Consider the following 27195-nt stretch of genomic DNA (forward strand, 5'->3'; position numbering starts at 1 on the left):
AATCTGCAGTTCGGATGGTGTAGGGGATAGGAGTGTGGGGGTGGGAAGCAATCAGACATTGCTCTGGATGAGACCAGTTTGGGAGTACTGAAATCTTGCAAGTCCCCAGACTGTCCCTGAGTTCTTAGAATTACAAAATATTCAATACACTGAGAAAGCAGTAACAAGACCAGTCCAAACATCCTTTCAGACGTATGGCAGAGCCCAGTCATAATATCAGGTCCAAAGGCAGGAAACAGCCTGGAGTAATGAGCAAACAACCAAAAACCACCACAAAGAATTGTTAAGATGGACGGAGCCAAGATGGCGGAGTAGAAAGGCGCACATACACATAGCTCTGAACCCACAACCCATAGAACATCTGTATAAAATAACTCACGGCGAATTCCGGAGCAGTAGAGGCCACAGAACAGTGGAGCAAAGGAGATTTCTGTTCCAGAGGGACCAGCAAACCTCTCGCAAAAGGTCCATCACGCTGCGGACGTGGAGCCCAGCCCAGCCCTGCCACGGCCACGGCACTGAGAGGAACAGATCCGAGCAGGCTTCAGGGACAGGATCTCCAGCGGCCGTGCAGGTCCCTCCACCCACAGGTGACGGGGGTCAGTGAGAGGGTCTCTTTGGCGGGTCGAGAGGGGAGTGGGGTGCCCCCATAACGCAGGCCCCCTGGGGAGGCAGAAGCTGAGGCAGCAGCAGACCAGGGATCCCCAAGCAGGCAGGAGCCTGGATCCATTGTTGAAGGTCTGTGCATAAACCCCATGAGGGAACTGAGCCAGAGAGGCGGCCCTGCCCTGACCTGAGCACCTGAACTTAATCTCACACTGAATAGCAGCCCTGCCCCTGCCGAAGCCCCGAGGCTGGGGAGCAGCATTTGAATCTCAAACCCCAAGTGCTGGCTGGGAGAATCAGGAGGAGAGGTGGGTGTGAGGAGAATATTCAGAAGTCAAGTCACTGGCTGGGAAAATGCCCAGAAAAGGGAAAAGAAATAAGACTATAGAAGGTTACTTTCTTGGTGAACAGGCATTTCCTCCCTTTCTTTCTGATGAGGAAGAACAATGCTTACCATCAGGCAAAGACACAGAAGTAAAGGCTTCTGTGTCCCAGCCCACCCAATGGGCTCAGGCCATGGAAGAGCTCAAAAAGAATTTTGAAAATCAAGTTAGAGAGGTGGAGGAAAAGCTGGGAAGAGAAATGAGAAACATGAAGTCAAAGCATGAACAGCAGGTCAGCACCCTGCTAAAGGAGACCCAAAAAAATGCTGAAGAAAATAACACCTTGAAAAATAGGCTAACTCAATTGGCAAAAGAGGTTCAAAAAGCCAATGAGGAGAAGAATGCTTTCAAAAGCAGAATTAGCCAAATGGAAAAGGAGATTCAAAAGCTCACTGAAGAAAATAGTTCTTTCAAAATTAGAATGGAACAGACGGAGGCTAATGACTTTATGAGAAACCAAGAAATCACAAAACAAAACCAAAAGAATGAAAAAATGGAAGATAATGTGAAATATCTCATTGGAAAAACAACTGACCTGGAAAATAGATCCAGGAGAGACAATTTAAAAATTATGGGACTACCTGAAAGCCATGATCAAAAAAAGAGCCTAGACATCATCTTTCGTGAAATTATCAAGGAAAACTGCCCTGAGATTCTAGAACCAGAAGGCAAAATAAGTATTCAAGGAATCCACAGAACACCGCCTGAAAGAGATCCAGAAAGAGAAACTCCTAGGAACAGTGTGGCCAAATTCCAGAGTTCCCAGGTCAGGGAGAAAATATTGCAAGCAGCTAGAAAGAAACAATTCAAGTATTGTGGAAATACAATCAGGATAACACAAGATCTAGTAGCTTCTACATTAAGGGATCGAAGGGCATGGAATAGGATATTTCAGAAGTCAAAGGAACTAGGACTAAAACCAAGAATCACCTACCCAGCAAAACTGAGCATAATACTTCAGAGGAAAAATTGGTCTTTCAATGAAATAGAGGATTTTCAAGCATTCTTGATGAAAAGACCAGAGCTGAAAAGAAAATTTGACTTTCAAACACAAGAATGAAGAGAACCATGAAAAGGTGAACAGCAAAGAGAAGTCATAAGGGACTTACTAGAGTTGAACTGTTTACATTCCTACATGGAAAGACAATATTTGTAACTCTTGAAACTTTTCAGTATCTGGGTACTGGGTGGGATTACACACACACACATGCACACATGCACACACACATAGAGACAGAGTGCACAGAGGGAATTGAAGAGGATGGGATCATATCTTAAAAAAATGAAATCAAGCAGTGAGAGAGAAATATATTGGGAGGAGAAAGGGAGAAATGGAATGGGGCAAATTATCTCTCAAAAAAGAGGCAAGCAAAAGACTTATTAGTGGAGGGATAAAGAGGGGAGGTGAGAGAAAAACATGAAGTTTACTCTCATCACATTCCACTAAAGGAAAGAATAAAATGCACACTCATTTTGGTATGAAAACCTATCTTACAATACAGGAAAGTGGGGGATAAGGGGATAAGCAGGGTCGGGGGGATGATGGAAGGGAGGGCATGGGGACAAGGGAGCAATTCGAGGATGACACTCATGGGGAGGGATAGGATCAAAAGAGAATAGAAGTAGTGGGGGACAGGATAGGATGGAGGTAAATATAGTTAGTCTTATACAACACAACTATTATGGAAGTCCTTTGCAAAACTACACAGATTTGGCCTATGTTGAATTGCTTGCCTTCCAAAGGGAAGGAGTGGGGAGAGAGGGAGGTAAAGAAGTTGGAACTCAGAGTGTTAGGATCAACTGTCGAGTAATGATCTTGCCAATAGGAAATAAGAAATACAGGTAAAGGGGTATAGAAAGTTATCTGGCCCTACAGGACAAAAGAGAAGACGGAGACAAGGGCAGAGAGGGATGATAGAAGAGAGAGCAGATTGGTCATAGGGGCAATTAGAATGCTTGGTGTTTGTGGGGGGGAGAGGGGATAAAAGGGGAGAAAATTTGTAACCCAAAATTTTGTTAAAATGAATGTCAAATAAATAAATAAATAAACTAATAAACAAACAAACAAACAAAAAAAAAAGAATTGTTATGATGGAAGAGAAACTCAAGACACAAACCCAGAAGAGAATGACTTCAAAACACCTGCAAGCAAAGCCTCAGAGAAAACACAACGAGTTTGGCTAGGAACTCAACTAGAATTCACGGAAGAGATAAAGCAAGAATTCAGTTTCAATCCCCTCCTCCATCCTAATCTTTCCCTTTCAGCTCCTTTTTGTATGTTATCTTCCTCCATTAGAATGTGAGTTCCTTGGTGGAGCTAAAAAATAGCAGAACCATTTTGGAAAGGAATTTGGAATTATGCAAATAAAGTTACTAAAATGTCCATATTCTTTGAACCAGAGTCTCCATTCCTGGGCTTGTACCAAAAGGAAGCTATTCAGAAAGTCCCCATATACACAAAAAAATATTTATAGCAGCACTTTTTGAGATGGCTAAATTGAATTGGAAATAAAGTGATGCCCATCCATGGGAGAATGGTTAAACAAATTGTGGAACAGAAGTATTACTGTGATATAAAAAATTGTGTGTAATGAATACAAATAAGGGTGAAAAGATCCATATGAACTGATGCATGGTAAAGTAAGGACAGCCAAGAAAAAACAACATAATAAATACAACAATGTAAATGGAAAGAACTATATGCCAAAAAAAAATCAAAAGTAAATGTAATAAAATTATAACGATCCAACAGGACCTGAATGAAAAGATATGAGAGGATATCCCCATTCCACACTTTTGTGCAAATTGAAGGCTCATGAGTGTTCCATATTGTTCTTGCTTGTGGGTTTTTTTTAATGTATTGATCAATTGTGCTGATTTTTTTTCCTCTCTAAAGAATACTGTTTTTTATAAAAATGTGTCTCTGAGAGGGAGCCCTAGGAATACTTGAGATAACAATGATGATATAAGAAATGAGATATCAATAAAAACTTTAAAAAGAAACAAGGACCTTAATTCTCTTCCACTTCAAGCATAACTCATAAGTTACTATAATAGCTATGAAGATAAGCACTATAAAATATCAAAAGATTGAAATACAACAGGAAAAAAAAAGTGTAAGCTCCTTGAGGTCAGAGACTGTTTTAGTTATTGCTTTCATTTGTATCCCCTGTACTTAGCACTGCACCTGACACATGGTAAATGCTTTAAATGCGTGTTTCCCCCCCTTCAAGGAAGGGAATCACCTCTTGAAGCAAGTCATTCAACTTTCAAACAACCCTAATTGTTAGGAAGTTTGCAATTTTGTTTGTTTTTATTTTTCTGATAAACCTAAATTAGTCTCTCTGCAATTACTGGAACCAAAGAACACAAGTCTAATTCCTCCTCCAAATTACAGCCCTTCAGATACTTGAAGACATTTGTCATGACCCCACCTCCAGTTTTCTTTCTCACAGGCTAAACACTCTTTCTATGTCCTGAACTAAAGATCTGTCATCACCCTAGTTGTCCTCCTTTGGATACTATTAAGCTTATCAATAGCCTTCTTAAACTGTGACACCTAAAAGAGAACACAAAAATAAGAAATGGAACATGATAAGGGAACTCCAGATAAGATCTTAAAAAGGAAGAGTACATTGGGACTTTCATCTCCCTATTCTTGGAGACTATGTCTCTCAATGAAGCCCAACAATGTATTAGGTTTTTTGGCTGCAGTATTACATTGTTGACTCCTATTGAGCATCAAGTCCATCAAAAACCATAGATTATTTTCAGAACAACTGTTATTAATGCACTTCTTATATTCAACTAGTGAAATTTATTTTTTATACCAAGTGCAAAACTTTACATTTATTCTTATTGAATTTCATCTTAATAGATTCAGCCCAGTGCTCTAGCCTATCAAGATTATTTTGGTTCCTGAATCTGTCTGTCATACAAAATGTTAGTTATCCCTCCCTTATGTATCACTTGTAAATCTGACAAATATACTATTGATACTTTTATTTAAGACACTGAAAAAAATGTTAAGCTTACATCCCTGGGGTATGCTTCTGGAGATCTCTTTCCATGTTTATATTAAACTATTAACATTCCTTGAGTTTGGACTTCCAGTCATTTTCAAATCTATATGATTTTACTGTCATCAAATTCCTCTCTCTCTTTTCTTCACAAGAATACTATGAGATTCTTTAACAAAAACTTAGCCAAAATCTAGATAAACTACAGTCACGTAATTTCATTCATCTACTAATTTTAGCAATACTGACCAAAATTTTTTTTAAAAATAAAGTAAATAAGGATAGTCTGACATGATTTGCTCTTAAAGCCATGCTGGCTCTTTGTAATTACCATTTCCTTTTCTAGATGTTCACTAATCATCTCTTTAATGATCTTTTTAAATGATCCTTTTTTGGAAAATTTGGACAGCATTTGGCCTTCTCCAATCTTGTGATACTCCCAATTCTCCATAATCTTTCAAAATCTCTGACAGTGACTCAGCTGTCATAAGGATGTAGTTCATCTGGGCCAGGTATTTCATCTGGGGCAGCTAGGTGCTCTCTTACTAACTCCTTACTTATCTTAGCCATCCATTCTTTGTTCGTCATTCCTGTTCTGTCATTTACAGTATAAAGGCTATTCTCCTGGGCAGAGAAAACAGAAACAAAAATGAATTTAGTAGCTATGTCTTTTCCCTGTGGTCAGTTATCATCCCCATATTCACCAGTCTTAGGTCCTATTCTTTTTTTGATCCTCCTTTGTCTCTCAATAGAGCTAAGAAAAAACCAAAAGGTCCTGGATTTTTTACCTTCCTAGTTTAGTAGTTTTCTCATAAACATTTTGTCTTTCAGACATCATCTTTTCTGAACTAGGTGAAAAGATTGTAGATTCTATTAGCCCTTTTTGGCCTCAAATGATGAAGCTGAGTAGTATCTATAAATCTTGGTACAGCTTTTTCATATTTCTTCACAATAACCAAGTTGAGGACACTCAGATTGGCATCTACAATACAAGCCCTCACAGATTTGAATTTTTTTTGTCCCATTCTTCTGGGGCTATAGAATGGCTCTTACTGAGCAGTACCCAGAGACACCCATGAGACAAAACACTCTACTTCAGGGGTAGGGAATCTGCAGCCTTGAGGCCACATGTGGCCCTCTAGGTCCTCAAGTGTGGCCCTTTAATTGAATTCAAACTTCACAGAACAAATTCCTTTAATAAAAGGATTTGTTCTGTAAAACCAGAACTCACTCAAAAGGCCACACCCAATGACCTCAAGGCCACAGGTTCCCCACCCCTGCTCCACTTCCCAGAAAAACCTTGTTTGTTGCTTCCAACACTAATATAGACCACACTTCCATTCTTCACCCAGCAGAAACTTCAGTAGCTCCAAAAACAAAAACCCTACAATTCAACATCTGCTGACTCATCTTCTTTTGAATCACAAGCATAGGTGTATTACTTTGAAGAAGCAACATACCCAGAAGAACAACAAAGAAGCAGCAGAATATGTTGAGCTTTTAACTAAGAGAATAAAGGAAACCAAAGAAAAACTACATGAAAAGATTGATCAGAGACATTTACTGTCTCACCAGAGAGTTTCCTCCTCTAAATCTGAATCCAATCAAAAATAATACTTCTAAACATATTAGAAATAAATGAGGTTAAAAAAAGTAGTTTCTTTATTAAAAATATCAAATGTGGTTGGTACTTTAAAAACTAAGGGTATTATTAAGACAATCATTGTAATTTTTTATAATGTCCTTTTTATAAATCTTTAAATTTTTTTTTTTAAGTTTTCTATTCACCATAAGACTATGTGTATCCTTCTAAGTTGTGACTAGCTTGAGCTATGTCTTTCTTTATGTTTGTATAGAAATGGGGGCAGCTGCAATATTCTTATTTGATTCCGGCCTTAAGAAAATACTATAAAGAAGGCAAGAATTTCAGATAATACTGTTAATTTTATTGTTAAATTTAGTTTTCTTTTCCATACAGCTATAATACATCAATTTATGCCAGTATATTTAATAAAGCACTTTTTTCATTTGGTATGATTTTTCTATCTATAGGAAATAGAACACCAGGCCTGGAGTCAGGAAGATATCTTGTGAGTTCAAATCTGTCCCCAGATACTTACTAGCTGCGTGGCACTGGGCAAGTCAGTTAACCCTGCTTACCTCAGTTTCCTTATCTGTAAAATGAACTGGAGAAAAAAAAATTTCAGCATCTTTGCTGAGAAAACTCCATATGGGCTCACAAAGAGTCAGACACAACAGAAACAACTGAACAAAGACAACAACACAAATTTTTAAAGAGTGATGCACTCAAGAAGACTAAATTTTAGATGAGCTCCTGTACCTCTCCACAAAATTGTATGCCCTCCCTGGGTAGATTTAATAGGCAGTAGTAACTGTCTTTAATATAGTAGTCCAGTTATGGACCACAGGGAGCTCTCTAAGATGTTAACCAAAATCACTTATGAATTTCACTGGCTGTAGCTATGATACACCTTCAGTTTTACCAAATGTCACTTTACCTCAGCTCCCATCTTCATGCATTTGGAACTGAAGAAATAATCCAGTCAAGGAACCAAAGTATATTCTATTGCCAAGTGATTTATTCTCTCAAGGACATAACCATAATCCTCCAAGTATGGCCCTGCAAGTATTTCTCCAGTAAAGTGAACAAAGTAAAAATGAATACCAGTAATAAGGAATGAGCTGACTGAAATTAAAGCTTCACAGATTTTTTTTGTGGTGGCTAAGAACCAGAAATCAAAAGGATGCCCATAGATTGGGAATAGCTAAAAAAACCCTGTAGTATACAATTATAATGGAATATTATTGTGCTATAAGAAATGACAAACAGCTGACTTCAGAAAAACTTGCATTCACATGAACTGGTGCATAGTGAAGTGAGCAGAACCAGGAGAACATTGTACACAGTAAAAGCAATATTGTTCTATGAAGAACTGGGAATGACTTAGCTATTTTCAGCAATACAATGATCCAAGACAATCCCAAAGAACTAATGATGATGTATACTATCCACCTTCAGAGAAAGAACTGACATTGAGTGAATACAGACTGAAGCCTGCTCTTTTTCACTTTCTTTTTTCTTTTGAGTCTTCTTGTACAAAGACTAATATGCAAATGCTTAACATAATTGCCCATGTATAGCCAATATCTCATTGCTTACTATCTCGGGGAGGGGGGAGGAGGAAGAGAAGGTGGGGACAGATAGAATTTGAAACTCAAAATTTTAAATAAAAATATTTTAAAATTAGAGGAAAAGAAATTAAAGTGTCATTTTTGGAATTGGGTACCATCTCAAGAATGTGAGTTATGTTATCCTTATCCAGGCTGACTATAAGAATCTAGAGCACCTTCAGATTGTTCAACACTTCAATCAGCAACAGATCTGCTGGACATTATTTTTCAATAGGTTCAACCTCATCTTATATTCTCAGACATTGCAATCTACAAGCAGGTGCACTGTCATGAAAAAATGCAAATTTGGAAAACTGCCAAATCAATCATCTTGGCAGGTCTGTCTTTGCAATCACCAAACCTTGACTAAGTTTTATCAAAGTCAATCTTCAGCAAAAGATGCAGGATACCTTTACCCAGACCTATTTGTCCTGTCTCCTAGTAGATACATTGTACCCACTCAAGAAGACTAAACTTTAGATGAGCCCCTGTACCTCTCCACAAAATTGTATGCCCTTCCTAGAGAGATTTAATAGGCAGTAGTAACTCTTTAATATAGTAATTCAGTTATGGACCACAGGGAGCTCTCTAAGATGTTAAACAAAATCACTCATGAATTTTAGTGGCTGTAGCTATGATACACCTTCAGTTTTACCAACTGTCACTAATTGTGAATAAACAAGAATAACATTTTGTTCATAGGTGTTCCTTATCTATGGAGACTACAATATCATCCCCCCTCAAATTTCTTATGGTTCCCTCTCCCCTCACTTTCTTAACTGAAAAACTGACCTCATATTTTATAGAAAAAAAAAATTGAAGCCACTCAACATGAACTCTTTCTTCTCTCTTCTTCCTTACCTTTATCACTCAGGTGCCTTCTGCCAGTCTCTTTCTTCACCCCATCTCACGATGAGGTAGCTTTACTCCTCAGCAAGACTGACCACTCTACTTGTTCAAATGATCCTACTTCATCTTGTCTCCTCAAACACACCTCTGCCACCTCTGTTATCCCAATTCTTTCACTTATTTTCAATCTCTCCCTCTCCATTAGTTCATTTCCTACTGCTAACAAATATACCCATGTGTCCCCATCCTTAAAAACCCTCCTTTGACCTTTGCATCCTATATACCTTCTGTGTTTTGTAGTTTAAATTCCTTGAAAAGGCCATCTGGAATAATTGCCTCCACTTTCTTTTCCCTCACTCTTCTTCAAATGTTCTCTCCGAAGTTACAAATGATCTCTTAGTTGCCAGATCCAATGGCCTTTTCTCAACTTTCGTTCACCTCAGCCTCTCTGTAGCCTTTGATATAACTGATCATCATTTTCTTCCTTGATACTCTTTTCTCTCTGGGTGTTCAGGATAACACTCTTTCCTGGTCCTCCTACTATTTGACTGCTCGTTCTCTGTCTCTTTTGGGGAATACTCTTCTAGAGCATTCACTCTACCCATAGGTGACCCTCAGGGTTCTTTCCTGGGCCCTCTCCTCTTCTCTCTTTATACTACTTTACTTGGTTATCTCATAGGCTTCCATGGATTTAACTGACATCTCTATGCTTATAATTCTCAAATCTACCTATCCTTCCCCAGTCTCTCTGATAACCTTCAGTCTTGCAACGCCAACTGCCTTTTACACATATCACACTGGATATCCAATACACATCTTAAACTTAATATGTCCAAAGCTGAAGTCATTATTTTTCTCCCTAAACTCCTCCCAACTTCTACCTGCCTTATTACTGTAGAAGGCAATACTAATCTGCCAGTCCCTCAGGTTCACAATCTAGGAAGGATCCTAGATTTTCCAATACCTATCATCACTACCCCAATTCAAGCTGTTGATAAGGCCTGTCGATTTCACCTTTGCAATATCTCTCAAATATATCCCTCTTCTCTTCTGATACTGCCACCCTTCTCTTCTCTGGTGCAGCTTTTCATCACCTCACATCTGGACTATTCCAAATCTGCTTGCCCCTAAAATCTCCCCCCTCTAATCCATCAAAGCCATTAAAAAATTATTTTTCCTAAAAAAAGAGCTTTCATAGCTTGTTTACATCTGTGCATATAATGTATGCCTTTTTTAAAAAAAAAGAATCTTCATTGATGCCTTTTGTTTCTATATCACAGTCATGTCCAGATATAGCACTACCCCTCCCATTCTCAGCCTTGAACTCCCTGGTAACAATTAAGCACAATCAACAGATACAATGTGGTAGTCTGACAGTATTTGCAACATTTTGATGGGAAAATGGGGGGAGGCATGCTTCATTATATGTTCTCCCAGGATATAACTGATTATTATAGTAACTCAGACTTTGCTAGTCCAGTCTTCTTATTCTTTACTCCCCAAAGATGTATTCTCTGTTCCAGTGCCTTCTGGCTGTTCTGTGAAAAAGACACTTGTGGTTCTGGCATTTTCTCTGGCTATTCCCCATGCTTGGAACATTTTCCCTTCTCTGCTGTGAGTATTGACCTCCCTGGCTTCCTTTGAGTCCAACTAAATTTTTATCTTCTATAGGAAACTTTTCTCAATCCCTCATAATTCCAGCATCTTCCCTCTGCTAATTATTTCCTGTTTTATCTTACACATAGCTTTTTTTGTCTACATTTGTTTACATTTTGTCTCCCTATTAGGTTGTAAGTTCCTTATGGTCAGGGACTGTCTTATTGCCTCCTTTTTAAATGCCCAGCACTTAGGACAGTACCTGACACATAGTAAGCAGGTAAAAAGTGTTGATTGAATAACTAGACTGGCTACAGTATAGACTCAAGGAGAAGACACAGAAGCAAACACATAATCCCTAAAATTAGAAATGGTAAAGGTCTTCCATAAATACCATCCCATGAAGTCATCAGTTAAAGGTCTAAGTAGGGATTTGGGAGAAAATACAATTTAAGAGTTTATGGTATAATGGACACACTTGAGTCTGGAGAAAGAATTGAAAGTTCTGCCCCAATCATCCCACATGTTGGTAAAGGGAATGGTGGTGGGGTGGGGTGGTTTACAGTTAGCAACATAATAACTATTAAAAGACCTGAGTTTAGAGTATGCAGGTTGAATCAGATATTTCATTTAAATTACCATTACAACGACCTGAAAAAAGTGCTATACCTAATGGTTAAAGGATAGGACCTCTGAGTCAGAGAAAAAGAACAGATTTTCTATTGTAATTACTGATTTGATCAATATTTCATTTATCTCTTAGAATAAATTGGAAGTTGACCATCAAGGGATTAAAACTTAAAGTTGCTTATAATATGCTTAAAAAAAAATTGAGGCAGCTAGGTGCATCACTGGATACAATGTTACACCTAGAATCAGAACGACCTGAATTCAAATCTAGTCTTAGATACTCACTATCTGTGTAACCCTGTACAAGTCACTTAACCTCTGTTTGACTAATCACTTGGCAAAGAAAATGGAAAACTTCACCAGTATCTTTGCCAAAAAAGTTCCATATGGGGGTCACAAAGAGTCATACACTACTGAATAACAACAAAATATGCTAAAATAGCATTGCCAGGTTGAGGGAAAGGTGGGAAGATAGCTAGCGTGGCTTATTCAGACTTCCAGTCTTGCTAGTAAGTGACCAGGTAGCAGAGTTAGGAAGTGAGGTGGTACAGTGGATAAAGTGCCAGGCCTGGAAGACATGATCTTTCACATCTAGCTCCTGACACTTACTAGCTGTGTGACCTGGGCAGGTCAAAAAAAAAAAACAAAAACAAAAAGAAAGCCCTCTGTTTGCCTCAGTTCCCTCATCTGTAAACTGGGGGTAATAATAGGCCGTACCTCCCAGGACTGTTGTGAGGATTAACTGAGATAATAATCACAAAGTGCTTAGCACAATGCCTAACATAGTAAGTTCTGTATATATGTTAGCTATTTTTACAAAGCATGAAACAGTCATTCAGTCTCAGAGAGCATTCCTTTCTGGCCGTAACACAATCTGTTATTACTCAAATTAACGCCACTCAGCTGTGACATCGGCCCCGTTGCTTTATGCCTTTTCCCATGAGGAACAAACACTCCAGATTTAGCCCCTACCCTGAAAATTTAATCCATTTATCTTTGGAACTGCCACTAGGGTAGAGTTGCCTTGATTGTAGGATGAGCAAGTTAATCCTCACCTTAGGCCCCTATTCATAGTTTTCTCCAGAACCCCAAACTATATTTTATTTCATCCAGTTATCCACCAGAACCTAGGTAGTATAGGCATCTTGCCAAACAACCTGATGACCTCCCCCCTCTCCACACTCTTTCATCTGTTCCTCAAGAAACAATAATTCAATCAATATCACTATTGCTATTAGAAATGATAACCAATGGTTCACTGACAACCTCTATGACTACCTCAGTTAGAGCTACCTTTCTTACCCTTCCACCAGTCAATCAATATGTGTTATTATCTCAATACTAAAATGTAAGTCCCATTAGGGCAGGGATCATTTTTAAAATTTTATATCGTAGAACCTAACATAGTTGTCAGGTACCTACTAGTTGCTTCCTAAATATATGTTGAGTGACTAATTAACCATTATGCATTTAGAAGTGCTGGGAGAATTGAAGTCAATCTACTGGAGACAGTTGGTCAAAACATATTTGTTATGTGCTTATGATGTGCTAGGCACTGTGCTAAGTGCTGAGAATACACAGAAAGACCAAAACAGTCCCTATCCTAAAGGAGCTTACATTTTAATAGAAGTGACACCATGTAAATCGGCACATATAAGATATGTTCAGAGTAGATGGAAGTCAATCTGAGAAGCGAAGGTACTAGCAGCAGGGGGGATTGTGAAAAGCCTCCTGAAAACAGGTGGGATTTGAATTAAATATTAAGAAAAGCCAGGGAAACTAAAAGGCAAAGGTGAGGGGGCAGAACATTCTAAGCCTGAAGGACAGTCAGTGCAAAAGCACAGAGACAAGAGATGGAATGTCCTCTTTGAGGAACTGAAAGTAGGCCAGAGTAGTTGGATTGTAGATTTTGTGGAGTGGGTAAAGTTTAATAAGACTGAAAAGGTGGAAAGAAACCAGGTTACAAAGTGAGACTTAAGACTTAGAAAAATCACCTTGGCAACTGAGTGGAAGAGGATGGATTGGCATGGGGAGAGACTTGTGGCAAGGAGACACTATTGCTCTAGTCCAGATAAGAAGTGATAAGGGCTTGAAGTAGGGTAGTGACTGTGAGTGGAGATGTGAAATATGAGAAATTCTGAAAGTAGAAAGTAGAAAGGACACAAGATTTGGCAATGAAATGGATACGTGGGATGTTAAGAATGAGAAATACAAGACCACAGTAGTAAAGAATGAGCATAAGTCTTGAAAAATTAATTCAAGGATAACTCTAAAATTTTGAACCAGACTGACTAGTAGCATCATAAAATCATTGCTAAATGACTCAGAAATCTTTATTTTCACCCTATTTATTCTCAAGAACTATTCTGATTTTTCCAATGGCCTGCTGGACATCTTCACCTAAATACCCTACTGGTACCTCAAATTCAACATGTTAAAAACTAAACCTTTATTGTCCCTTACTCTAGCTTCTTAGCAGCACATGTTTTGTGTTATTAAAGAACTAAGAAAAACAGTGTGCCCATTGATTAGAGAATGGTCTAACAAACTTCATGAATATAACTTAATATTTTATGTTTCTTATAAAAAACCAATGTGAAAAAATCAGGGAAATGTCAAAACTCATAGCAACTAATACAAGGTGAATTAAGCAGATTCAGTATAAATTCATGTGATTATCACAATAATGAACAGGAAAACCTAACTGACAACCTTAGAACTCTGTTACCAATGGTGAATTTAGAGGTAGATTATAGGTGCTGAATGAAGCATACTTGTGTGACAATTCCTGGATGGTTCCCAGGCCACTCCAGTTTCCATCTCCCACCTGGCACTCCAGCTCTCATCTGAGACCCTGGTTTCTGATTGGTGAGATTTAACGTTATCAAGGTAGACTCAGACCCACCAGCTGCTAGTATATATTTCCCTTCTCTGTCCAGACTCCTTCCCTCTTTTAACCTTTGGCTATGGGAACAATAATCAACACTGCCATTCTCACAAAGGACTTATCAATCACTTGCCCTCTAATTTCAGTCACCATCTTTGTGACTTCTCTGACCAAAACGCTTCCCTGGCTACCACTATCCTGTATCCATGTTAGAATGTAAGTTTCTTGAAGGTAAAAGCGGTCTTTTTAAAAATTTATTTTTGTATCCCCAGAATTTATCACAGTTATCTAGCATAAAGTAAGTATTTATTCAATAAACATACTAAGCATATTCACAGTGCTAAGCTCCTGGATACAAAAGACAGTCCCAGCCCTCAAGAAGCTTACAATGAGATAAGCAAATAAATTTAAACAAAGTAAACTCTATGCAGAATAAATAGGAAATAAAAGCAAAGTATTGGAATTAAGCAGGGGTTCGAGAAGAATTCCTATAGAAGACCGGATTTTAGATGAAACTTAAAAATGAGTAAATACTTTTTTCAAAATTCATCCATCTCCAAAATGTCTATTTGTTTTCTTGATTGTGCTACTGAGAACAGAAGTTATAGGGACCAAAAGGGAAAAATAAAGGATGGAGGGTTAAAAAGCACAACCACCAACCAACCAAAACACTAAAGGGACCACGGTGGGGGGGGCGATGCGGTAAGGGCAGGCCTTTGAGGAGAGCCTTCTTTTAGAACTCTCCCCATTCGGTATTTTGCTAGTGGCTTTTATGTAGTACTCAAAGCAAACATCTTTAAGTATCAGCCTTTAACCCTCTCGCGGCCATTACTGCGGTCCCCGGTGACAAACACAGCCAACAGAAAGCGTTACCAGGGACGCTAAGGCCCCAAGCGTCTCGGACCCAGAGTGCTCAGCTTACAAAGCCGAGCCCAAAGCTTCCCCTTTCATTCCGCTCTCTCCACCATTGTCTTCCAAGCCGGCCCCAGCACCAACCCAGCTCAGACGCTTCCTCCACAAGTAAGGACGGTTAAAGACCCCAGCGACAGCCACGGCGCACGCGCCGCCGCGCCGCCTCCTTCCGCCCCTCCGGGCTTCTACTGCGCTTGCGCGCGACCGGAAAGTTCGCGAAGGTTCCCGAAGCGGAACCGGCCGTTTCCGGAAACTGACTGTCGCCGGAGGAGTAAGAAGGCAGATTGCGGTTGAAGAGTCCCTGCAGCCGTCTCTGCGGTCCGGCTCCTGTCAGCTTGCCCGCCGCGGCGGAGAGAAACATGTCCTTGCTCTGCTACAATAGAGGCTGCGGCCAGCGTTTCGACCCTGAAACCAACACGGATGGTAAGAAGACCTTTCCCCCAGCCTTCGCTGATGCCTCCCACTTCACTCTCCTCTCGTGGCCGGGGCTCCCCGCTGTCCTCCCCACGCTCCCCGCACCTGGGGAGAGCAGAGCCGGCCTGTAAGGATGGCCCCAGGTCGGATTTGCAGAGTCCCCTCTCCCGGTGTCCCTGCCTTACTCACAGCCCCCCGGCCACCCTCCATTCCATTTGATCACACATCGCGGCCATCGCCCTAGCCCCATCCTGAGCCTAGAGTCGTGCTGCGCCCCGCCGTCCCTACCCCTGCACCCCCTAAGCTGCCTCTCTTTTTCCTTCTCTACCCCCGACTCCAGTCTCCAGCACCCTTTATCCCTCCCTCCCTCCCCCTACTCCCAAATAAAGATATTAACTCACCCCTGGCCCCACGTGTTTGCCTAGTCACCTTCTGCATCTCTCCTTCTGCCCATTCCCATTCTGCTGTCAACTTTATTCTTTCTTCCTAAGCAATACCTGGGGGACATAATCAATTGAAGACAGTTTCGGGCCCTGTGCCCTCTATTCCAAAGAAGAACATGTAGTTACTTCTCTGGCATTTCAGTTAAGCTGCTTCTGAGTTCACAGAGGTCTAGCAGACAGTGCCACAATTCCAGACTTTTATCCTCAACTCTGTTGTAAAACTTTTTTGCTTTTTTAAATTACTATGTCTCTATTTGGAAAAAAACTTTTGCTGAGTTGTTTGCTACTGTTGATTTAGTCTATTATAAAAGCATCAGTTTTGTTTCTGTACTTGACATTAAAGACAACTGAACAACACAATAGCCAAGATTGTTCTTATACTCCCTCACATACAGTAGAGCACAGAATGTGGAGTTTAGAGGACCTGTCCAACTCTTCAAATCAACTAAACTCTCTAGACCTCAAGTCTTCTTTAAATCTCATTCTGAGTGGATGTCTGTTAGGTATAATTATACATACAAAATGTATGTGTACCACTAGAGGTGGTATATTATGTTTTATTTATACAACATATTGTAGAATCATAACTTACTGGAGATAATGGATTTCAACCCATTGCCATTCCACTTGTAGGCACCTGATAAATATCTGGTAAATGAATGAGTGTTTTGAACTCTAAATACCATGTCACTTTTAAGAATATGTGGGAATATTCTCTTATAGGAGCCAGGTAGAATATGTAATAAATTTAGGGGAAATAGTTATTAAGATTTAGGATTAAAGATAGTAGATTGCTTTTAGATAAAATGACCCCAAGCTTTAAAAATGGAATTGGAATAAAAGTAGCCTTTTATTGTAGGGATGTTGAGGAATTGTAAGGATTTAACATCTTGAATTAATTGTGGAATGAATTTCTCTACACTGTGGGAAATTGTACTAACTCTTAAATTCTATGCAATATTTATTTTGAAGCATAAGTGATTTGGTGAAATCATCTAAAATGATAAAGACATTTGGAGTAAAACTTTTTTAGAATAAATGTGACTTCTGATCTTTATCATTCTTTACTTCACTTAAATTTGGGAATCATGAAGATGTAGATGTAAAGTAAAATTAGGGGAGAAAAATTAGGATTAAGTAGATGAAGATAAAGCTGGAATTATGCTATATCAGGGTAGTGTGTAAAGCCTGTTTTTGATTGGGTGGAAGAATATGAATCAACTGGAAAGTAATTTAACTCAGGTTCATTTAAAATAAAAGTTTTGAAACTTTTATGATTCATATACCCCCTTGACATTCAGGTGAATCCCATGGATCCCTTCTCAGAAAAGATACTTTTTAATGTGCATGACAAAATGGCAAGATTACTAAGAAAAAACATTTTTATTGAAATTCAGGTATCAAAATATTTTTAAAAATTAATGGACTCCTGGAGAGGGTAGAGTCATCCTATGTAATAAGTATTTTTAAAGGAAAAAAAAAGGAGAAGAAGAGGAAAAATAAGCAAAACTGATTGATACATCAAAAAAGGCTTGAAAATATATGCATCGTATCATGTCTGTGGACCTCTGGCCTCTCTGTAAAGGAGTGGGTTGGGGAATGTGTTCTCACATCTCTTCTTTGGGATTATAATTGTTCTTTGTAATTTCACAGCATTTGTTTTTTATTTTGTAGTGTTTCTTTCTACTTACATTATTGTAGTTATTACCCTTATTATTGGCTCTGTTCACTGTGCATTGGCTGTGTAAATCTTTTCATGTTTCTCTGTTCATCAATTTCTATTATATATACAGTATGTTTAATCATTCCCCCAATTGATTGTTTCCAAAGCTGTGTTATAAATATTTTGGTGCACATGGGGACTTACTTCTTGTTAGTAACCTCCCTAGGACATTTGTCTAGTAGTGGAATGGACGGTTAGTCTATTTATTTGCATAATTCCAAACTATTTTCCAAAATAGTTATACTGATCCAAACTCCATCAGTGCCCCAGGATGCTCTTATCTTTTCACAACCCCTTCACTATTAACTATTCCAATATTTTGTCATCTTTGTCAATTTTTTGAGTTTGAGGTGAAACTTTAGGGTTGTTTTGATTAGGAGTTTTCTTACTATTGGTTATTTGGAGTATTCTTTCATATTATTCTTAATGGTTTTCAATTCTTTTGAGAGCTATTCATATTCTTTTACCCCTTATCTATTGGGAAATGGCTTTTGGTCATATATATGCAATGTATGTATATATACATATAAGTGTGTGTGTATGTATGTATGTTATTCAGTGCACAGAGTGCTGACCCTGAAGTCTGAGGCTAGATTTGCACTCATAAAGATGAATTTCTCCCTTGATGCAATAAACAAGTTCAGGTTTCCTAAAATATTTACTGGACCCCACCATCCCCTTAAGTTATTATCTCAAGCCAAACTCCTAGAAAAATTATTTTACAGTTGTTGTCTCTACTTCATATCCCGCTTCTTAACCTCTTAGTCTAACTTCTAATCTCACCACTTAATTAAAACTCTTTCTCCAAGGTTAGCAGTGATCTCTTAATTATCAAATTTGATTGCCTTTTCTCAGTCCTTCATGACCTCCGAGCAGCTGATACTGTTGACCCCATTCTTTTCCTGGGTTTTCATGATATTCTGCCTTCTTCTTGTAGTCTGATCATACCTTTTGATCTTCTTTTACTAGCTTGTCCTGCTCCCAGCTGTGATTGTATCATGTCTTAATTTCTTTTCTCTCATTTCTCTATACTTTTATGGTGACCCCACTAGCTTCCATTGATTTATCATCTCCATGCAAATGCCATATCTATATTTCCAGCCCCAGTCCTGAGATCCAGTTCTACACAGCCAGCTACATACTGGACATATCTAAACAACTCATTGTGACCCTAAAACTCAGCCCTATTCCAAATTTTCTGATTAGCGAAGGTATCGCCATCCTTCTAGGCAACCTTGATTTCATTCTATAACTTTCACGCTCCCTCAGCCTGCATATCCAAGTTTTTCTACCACCATATCATTTTAATGTCTCCCTTTTCTCCACTCACAACTACTACCCTAATTCAAACCTTCATCACCTCTTGCCTGAACTTTGGGTTAACCTCCTAATTGATCTCTGTTTCATGTCTCTTCTTCTAAATCATCTTTTACACCGACAGAGTAATCTTCCTAAAACTCTAGTCTGTTCCTGTCATTCTCCTACACAGTAAAATCCATTGTCTCCCTATTACTATAGGATCAGATAAATGCTTTTATGGCATTCAAAGCCCTTCTAAGATCCAACCTACCTCTCTCTCATTATTACCCATTATTCTCTTCCATGAAAAATAAGGCCCAGGTGTATTATACTTACTACATTCTCAAACTTCACCTTCTGTCTTATAGCCTTACACTGGCTATTCCACTTGTGTAAAACATACTCCCTTAACTTCATCTCTCAAAATCCTTCGTTTTCTTCAGGGCTCTGTTCAGGTGCTACCTTCTACGTGAAGCCTTTCCTGATTCCCCCAGTAGCTAGTGCCTTCTCCCTACCTGCTCCTTCCCCCCCAAATTACCTTGTAACTAGTTTGAAGGTAGTTATACATGGTGTGTACCTATTGCTTCCCTTGGTTAGACTGTAAGCTTCTTTAGGGCAAGGATTGTTTCATCTTTTTCTCAGTATTCCTAGTACAGTGCCTGATACTTAGGTAATGATTGTTGATTATTAATTGTTCATATCCAGATGCAGTGATTTGTTTCAGAGTAACTTGTAGTCCACTAGAACACTCATTTTTCTTTGAAAGAAAGCATGTCTTTTTTACACCTTCATTTTATTTTTGTGAAGTTGCTACTTTGAAGCCAAACATATTTCTGCCTGTTAAATTTTATCTTAATTGACTTGGCCCGTTATTCTGGTTTGACAGAATCTTGGATCCAGTATTTGGTTGTCATTATTAGTATCCTGGTATTTGCAAATTTTATAGTCTCTTGTCACCTATGCTTTATCCAGTCAATCAACAAACGTATTAAACACCCACTGTGTGCTGGGCTCTATTATGTGCTTGTGACAGAAACAAAAACAAAGCAGTCCTTAACCATTTTACTAATAGTCAAATAATTGATTTAAAAAAAATACTAAACATCATGATGGTAAGGAAATTCAAGGGTGATTTCCCTGAAAATTGTTTTTGGCCCATTAATGAATGCTCTTTGGGTCCAATCACTCTAAGAGTTCCAAATCTACCTAATGGTACCATCATTTAGTTTACCTGTTCTGCATGTTGTCCACGAGGCCAATAAGAAGTGTTGGCAAGTGCTTACCTGAAATCCTAAGTATATCAGGCATATAGCATATATGCATTTTCTGAATTTCTAGGTTTACAATTCTGTCAAGCAAGTAAATGAGTTAATCTGGATGATCTATTCTTATTGAGTTTCCTACAAGTTGTATTTGGCTCTTATAGGCTGCCATTTCCTGTTATAGTTGCTAATAAATTATTCCTTTAATAGTATGTTATAGAATATTACCAGAAATTGAAGTTAACATCAGTACAGCATTTGCCCTTCAGTGCTAGGACACCTTTCCCGTTTGCCATGATCTTTCAAAGACTAGTGGCAGCTGCTCAGTGATGACATATGCCAGTTCTTTCAGGAGCCTGGAATGTAGTTGTCCAAGCGTGGTGCCTTAAACAAGTGAGTAGAGTTGGACCTGTTGCTATCTCCTAATTTACCTTGGGTTTCTTGCTATTAACTATTTTTTATTCTCTCACTGTAGCAACTTGGTGAAAATGTGCTGAATTTGGAATTAGGGGACCTAATTTGAATCCTGGTTCTGCTTTTTATTACCTATGGGATCCTAGGAATGTTAGTTTAATTTCTGTGGACCTTTTATTTTCCTCATCTTAAAATGAAGTGCTTAGACTAGAGTGATGTTCAAGGCTCCTTGCAGCACAAAATCAATAATCCTTTGATCCCTGCTAGTGAAAACAGAACCAAAATTAGAACTGAATTTTCCCTTTCCTGTTATCTGTTTGCATGCACCCTGAAGTAGCAATCACTGTGTCTTCTTGGTTCTTCCTCTTGCTCCAACAAAGTTTTAAAAATAATTTTTTGATGTCTTTAGTATTAGCTAGAGTCCCCGTTCCTCCTGAGCTTAAATATTCATTCCTCCTGAGCTTGAGTATGCCTAATATTTTTCTTACTGTACAGTATCATGCTTTGTTCTTCATCTTTCTTATTTGCCCCACTTCAGTGTATCTTTTGGAAATTATAAACCAAAGTTGATTGATGGGTTTCTACTGTATTATTATTTTGGTCTTTTTATATGGCTTCCCCATTATTTCTTCACTGGAATTCTTTATGTCTTCAAAATTTCAATTGAGATCCTCCTATCCTTCTAAGGTTTCTTTCTCCTGTAAGGTGTCCTTCTCTTTCTCCATCTTTTAATCTTTTTCCAAAATGTTCTCTTCCTTGCCTCTCTTCTCCCTGCCCTCCCACCAACTTTTTTTTTCTGGTTCCTGCATTTCTTCATGTGACTATATCTTAATAATGCACATTGTTACTCTGCCCCTCTTATTTTGTTCAATGTGAATAATGCCATATATTCTCACTCTCTTAATCAGATTCTCAGAACTCTGGGTAAATTTGTTTTTAACTGTCTCTTCTGCTCCGTCCCTGACCAAGAATCCCTCATTTTTAGTTCTGCTGACTTTACACTTTAGAAAGATCTGCCCAAGTTTCTAAATTCTTATTTGTCATTTCTTACATTGCATTAATATTTAGTTACGTGTAACACTTTAATCAGCCATTTCCAAATTGATAGGTATGTACATTGTTTCTATTTATTTGTTACCCCAAAAAGATGCTGCTGTGAATATTCTAGTATATGTGGGACCTATCCTCTTGCCTTTGACCTCCTTGGGCTATGTGCCTAATAATGGCATTATTGAATTAAAGGGCATATACTTTAGTGACTTTTCTAGTATAATTTCTAATTGTTTCTGGTTGGAATAATTCATAGCTCCATCAACAGTGCATTAGTGTACTCCTTTTACCACAAATCCCTCCAACATTTACTGTTTTAGTCTTTTGCTGTCTTTGCTGTCTTTAGGAATATGAGGTGGAATGTCAGGATTGTTATGATTTGTATTTCTTTTCTTCATGATTTGGAACATTTATTTCATTTGATTATTGGTAGCTTACATTTCTCCTTTTGAAAATTGCCAGTTTATGTCCTTTGTTGTTCAGTTGTTTCAGTCATATCTGATTCTTCATGACCCCTTTTGGGGTTTTATGGGCGAAGAGTGGTTTGGAGTAGTTTGCTATTTCCTTCTGCTTATTTTGCAACTGAGGAAACTGAGACAAACAGGGGTAAGTACTTTTCCCAGAGTCACACAGCTAGTGTCTGAGGTCACATTTGAACTCAGAACTTCCTGGCTATCCACTGAGCCACATAGATGCCTAGTGTCCTTCAATCATTTAGCTATTGGCTTCTTCTTACATATTTCTCTTTTCTCCATGTTTTGAATTTCAGACCTCTCTTGTACATTTTGCTCCAAAGACTTTCATGATTACCTTGTTTTATGTAATCAAAATGGTCCATTTTATCTTTTATGTTTGCCTTTATCCCTTGTTTAATAAAGAATTCTTTCCTAGTTCTCATTTGATAAAAGGTCAGAAGTTATGAACATGTAGTTTTCAGAAGAAGAAATCAAAGTCATTTTGTAGTCATATGAAAACATGCTCTAAATAACTATTGATTAGAGAAATGTAATGAAAACAATTCTGAAGTACCACCCCATACCTTTGGAGTTATTGAGATAATCTATAAAATGCAGAGAATGAGAATAAAGAACTGAGCATTGGAGACTCTTTGTTTAAGATAGTAAAAGGGGAATCCAGAGTGGGGGAAAACCAGTATTAATATTCTTATGATTCTAATATTTTAATGATTCTAAAGCTGTAACAGGTAAGACTTTTAAGGAAGGGTTGGTCAATAGTGTTAAGTGCTACAAATTACAAGAACTTGGAATATTTAGAGAGATTGAGTATAAATTATTCTTTGGTGGTAGCTTGAATGCAAGCAAGGTTTGAATGTTTTTTCTTTTCTTAGGATAATGAATACTTGAACATATTTGTATGTAGAGGGGGAAGTATCTATAATAATGTTGATGTACTTCATATAATACTTTAAAATACTTAAAGTTCTTTATTTACCACAATTCTGTTTATTACCAGATATCCTCTCTTTACAAATGAGGGGACACAGGCTTCTTCTATTGGTGACATTGAAAGAAGCTAAAAGAGTTCATGTCATGTTCTTGACCTTAGTATAAAGTCAGGGTCATTTACTGAGTGGTAAACTGGCTGGAGTGGCTAAGAACTATGGAATATCTGCTGTCATAAATCATGCCAGATTAGCCTAATTTCACATTTTGGCAGTTACTAGACAATCAGGAGAATGCTGTTGATGGAGTTTATCTCTCAGGGGTGGGGAGCCAGCAACTTTGAGACCACGTGTGACTCTAGGTCCTCAAGTATGAACCTTTGACTGAATCCAAACTCAAGTTTGGATTCAGTCAAAGGCCTGCACTTGAGGACCTAGAGAGCCACATGTGGCCTTGGGCTGCAGGTTCCCCACCCCTGACTAGATTTTAGCAAAGAATTTGACAAATCCATTCATGTTATTCTTGTGGAAAAGTTGGAAGGATGTAGGCTAAATGATAGTACAGTCAGGTGACTTCAGAACTAGTTGAATTATATGATCTAAAGAATAGTCATTGATAATTGAGGGTCAGCATGGAAGAAGGTCTCTATTGAGTGCCTCAAGAATTTGTTTTTCTCCCTGGAATGTTTTAACTTTATCAGTGACTTACCTAAAGGAATAATATTATTGTTAACAAATTTACAAATCATGAAAAATCTTTAGGGATAGTTAACTGGTTGGATCATAGGATCTAAAAAGATCTCCATAGAGTAGATCAGCTTAGTTGGACTAAATCTAATAGGATGGAAATTAATAAGCTTAACTGTAAGGTCTTACACTTTGGCATGGGATGGGGAAAACATGGCAAGATATCATCTGTAAGTTATTAGAATTTTAATGGACTGCAGACTCAATATGGGTCAGTGACACCACCACCAACAACAACCTAATGTAATCTTAAGCTGCATAAAAAGAAACCTAGAATCTGGAACAAGGGGGATGATAGTACTTTGTCCTGATCAGACTATGTTTGGAATTTGATGTTTAGTTTTAGGTAGTATATTTTTGGAATAGCATTGCTAAGCTAGCAGACATCTAGAGGAAGACAAACAGAATGGTAAAAGGCCTTAAAGTCTTACATGTGAAGATTAGATGAATCCAAGAACCATTTGCAGAAATACTTCAAATCACTAATAGGAAGACATATGCAAATTAAAATGACTCAATGGATGTACCTTGCATCTATTAGATTGGCAGAAACCAAAGTGACCAAGAACCAAAAATGACAATTATTGGAACAGCAAAAGAACTGACACTAATAATGTACTTTAGGTGGAGCTGTGAATCTTTCCAGTAATTCTGGAAAGCAGTTTGGACGGATCACAGTCAACAAGCATTTGCTAAGCTTTACGGGCCAGGTTAGTAGAAAGTGCTGGGGCTACAAATACAAAGAACAAAACAATTTCTCCTCACGATGAGCTTGCATTCTAATTGGGAAGATAGCTAATACATAAATATTTGAAATATGTGCAGAATAAATATTAAGTAAATATACACAAAGTAATAAAGTTTCAATTATAGGAACCTGAAGACTTCATGTGGAAGTTAATGCTTGAATTTCCTACTAAAGGAAGAGAAATTCTGCAAGGTATAGGTGAGAGATGTATTCTAGGAACATTGCAAGAGCATGACAAGTGGACGTGGAATGTCCTGTGTGGGGAAGAGGAAGAAAAAGACCAATTTGGTTGGATAACAAAATATGGGAGAAATGTCCAGTGAGGCTGGACAAATTCTTGGGTCAGGAATAGCAAATAGTTATGAATGTGGTTAGGCAGTAGAAAGCCTTTGTAGTTGATTGAGTAGGGGACTCAGGGTCAAATCTGTACTAATGTAAAATAACTATTAAAAGTGTGTAGGATGGTCTAGAGGGGTGAAAGACTTTTTAGGAAAGAAAATAAATTAGGCTATTGCCTAACTTAGGCAAGAAATGAAGGAGCTGAACTAAGATAGCCAGAAGAGAGAGAATGGGTTGGATGCAAAAAATAGTCACCAAATTGCATACCCTTTGACCTACCATATACTCCAAAGAAATCATAGAGGAAAAGGATCCATATGTATAAAAAAATATTCAGAGCTGCATTTTGCATTGTATTAAAGAGCTGGGGGAAAAAAGTGAGTGTCCAACAGTTGGGGAATGTTGAACAAAATATGAAAATAATAAAATACCACTGTGCCATAAGAAATGACAAAAGAAAAGAAGTCATAGAACCTAGAAAGACTTATATTAACCGATAACAGAGTGAAGTGAGCAGAACTAAAGAGAATAATTTATACAATGACTACATTAATGTAAAGGAAGGTAACTTTGAAAGACAAAAGAACTATTACTAGTACAGTGGTTGATCATGGCTTCATAAAACTGATGAAGCAAGCATTCTACCTCTTGGCAGAGAGTTGATGAACTAGAGGTACAGAATGAGATGTACTTTATTAGACATGGCCAGGACATGAATTTGTTTTGCTTGAGTGTATTTATTGCTAGACACAGGGTTTGGAACTGTGTTCACAGTGCTTGACCCATAATGAGTGTTTAATAAATGCTTAATAACCGACTGACAAAGGATGGCTTTTACTTGGGGGTGGAAGGGTGTTGAGGTCAGTGGGAAAGATGGATAGTCATAAAAAGTGTCAGGGACACATCAAAAAAGAAAAGAGAAGGATGTTCAGGAGACACTGACAAGCAGGAAAATACTGGTATTATCATATTGGATTTAATATATATTTTTAAAAACAAGCTTTATGTGGTAGTTTCACATCTTCAGAGTTTCCTATTCAGCCCTCATTTGTGATATAGAAATATATTTCCTAATGTTTGGATTTGGGTTTAAATTTTTTTTAAGTTACTCTGATTTTTAAAGGAATTGATTTCATGTGGAAAGGGTGATAGAGAAATTGATGATGGTGGTAGTGGATTTTTAAATTTTTTAACAATGTTGTCTTTTTGTTTTCTGCCAGATTCGTGTACATATCATCCAGGAGTTCCAGTCTTTCATGATGCTTTAAAGGTAGGCATAGTAGAATATAGATGTGTTTATGTAATTAATTTACTAGTACTATATAATTTATTTTGTATGTATTTTCTTACTTTTTTTTCCTGTCTTAGCAAATAGTTGATGACTTGTCTTTTCTGCTTACTTAATACAGTTAAGTTAGGTTGGTTTTTAAAATGCCATTCCTGAAGGTAAGAAGCTGGAAAAGCTAAAAAAAAAGTCTTCTCTGTCCTGTCCATACCTATTATTCCATTTTATACCAATGTTAGATCTCCTGTTGTATATCCATCCTCACAAAATAAAAAATAGTGAATGTATGGTATTTGCCAGATTTTTAAACTTCATATAATCTTTTCTAACCTTTCTTCCTCTTTTTACCCTCCCCCAATTTCAGCAAGAAAAAATATCATTTTAAAATTTTTTTCACATAAGTTGAAACACTCCTCCCCATTCTTCATTGTATCCATATGAAAGCAGCCTCTTACTATTGTAGCAGCTATTCTAAATCTCTGAAACTTCATGTTTTCTTTTAAAAAAAAAAAAGTTGGGATTTTTTAACTATCAGTAAACATTTATTAAGTGCCTGTTATATGCTAAGCATTGTGCTTTGCTTGGTTTTAACTTTGAAGATCATCATCATGATATCACCCAGTCCTGCAATCCCCAAAATAAGCTTATCATCAGGAAATACATCATCTTGGAGATTGCTTCTGCTTTGGAACTCAGATCTCCTCAGTACCCTGTTTTTTCTGTTGCTCTGATTGGAAGGCAGAGCAAAAAACTCCTCCCATGGAGTCACTTTATAAAGGGCTCAAAATCCCAACCACCTCTTTACTTGCCACCAGTTGTTCTACTTGGGTTCAACTCCAACATCACCATCATGCTCCTACACAATATGCCCTCTGACGTTGCTCTCCCCTCGCCCCTTTTCATATTGTCTTCCCCTAGTAGATTTTAGCCTCCATGAGGCTAGGAACTATCTTTTTCTTATTTGTTTTCCCAGTGCTTAGCACAGTGCCTGGAAC

The 27195-nt window shown here is 38.0% G+C and overlaps 2 protein-coding genes across 3 annotated transcripts in view; one reads left to right on the forward strand and one right to left on the reverse strand.

Annotated features, from left to right (window-relative positions):
- LOC140505428 (N-acetylated-alpha-linked acidic dipeptidase 2-like) overlaps nt 1-27195 on the reverse strand; it is a 238272-nt gene that overhangs the window by 60383 nt on the left and 150694 nt on the right. Inside the window, exons 22-23 of one of the 2 annotated variants that reach the window (XM_072611406.1) lie at nt 15890-15985; nt 9063-15479 (exon numbers count right to left, since the gene is read on the reverse strand). The exons of the other annotated variant lie outside the window; for it this stretch is intronic. Of the exons in view, the coding sequence (XP_072467507.1) occupies nt 15910-15985 (76 nt within the window). The 3' untranslated portion in view covers nt 9063-15479; nt 15890-15909. Of the gene's footprint in view, nt 1-9062; nt 15480-15889; nt 15986-27195 lie in introns of those variants that run through there. 2 annotated transcript variants of the gene reach the window in all.
- CHORDC1 (cysteine and histidine rich domain containing 1) overlaps nt 15381-27195 on the forward strand; it is a 31932-nt gene continuing 20117 nt past the window's right edge. The window contains exons 1-2 of the mRNA XM_072611417.1: nt 15381-15497; nt 26136-26185. Coding sequence (XP_072467518.1) covers nt 15434-15497; nt 26136-26185 — 114 coding nt within the window. The 5' untranslated portion in view covers nt 15381-15433. The remainder of the gene's footprint in view (nt 15498-26135; nt 26186-27195) is intronic.

This window comes from Notamacropus eugenii, chromosome 5, assembly GCF_028372415.1.
Source record: "Notamacropus eugenii isolate mMacEug1 chromosome 5, mMacEug1.pri_v2, whole genome shotgun sequence".
Taxonomy (NCBI): Eukaryota; Metazoa; Chordata; class Mammalia; order Diprotodontia; family Macropodidae; genus Notamacropus; species Notamacropus eugenii.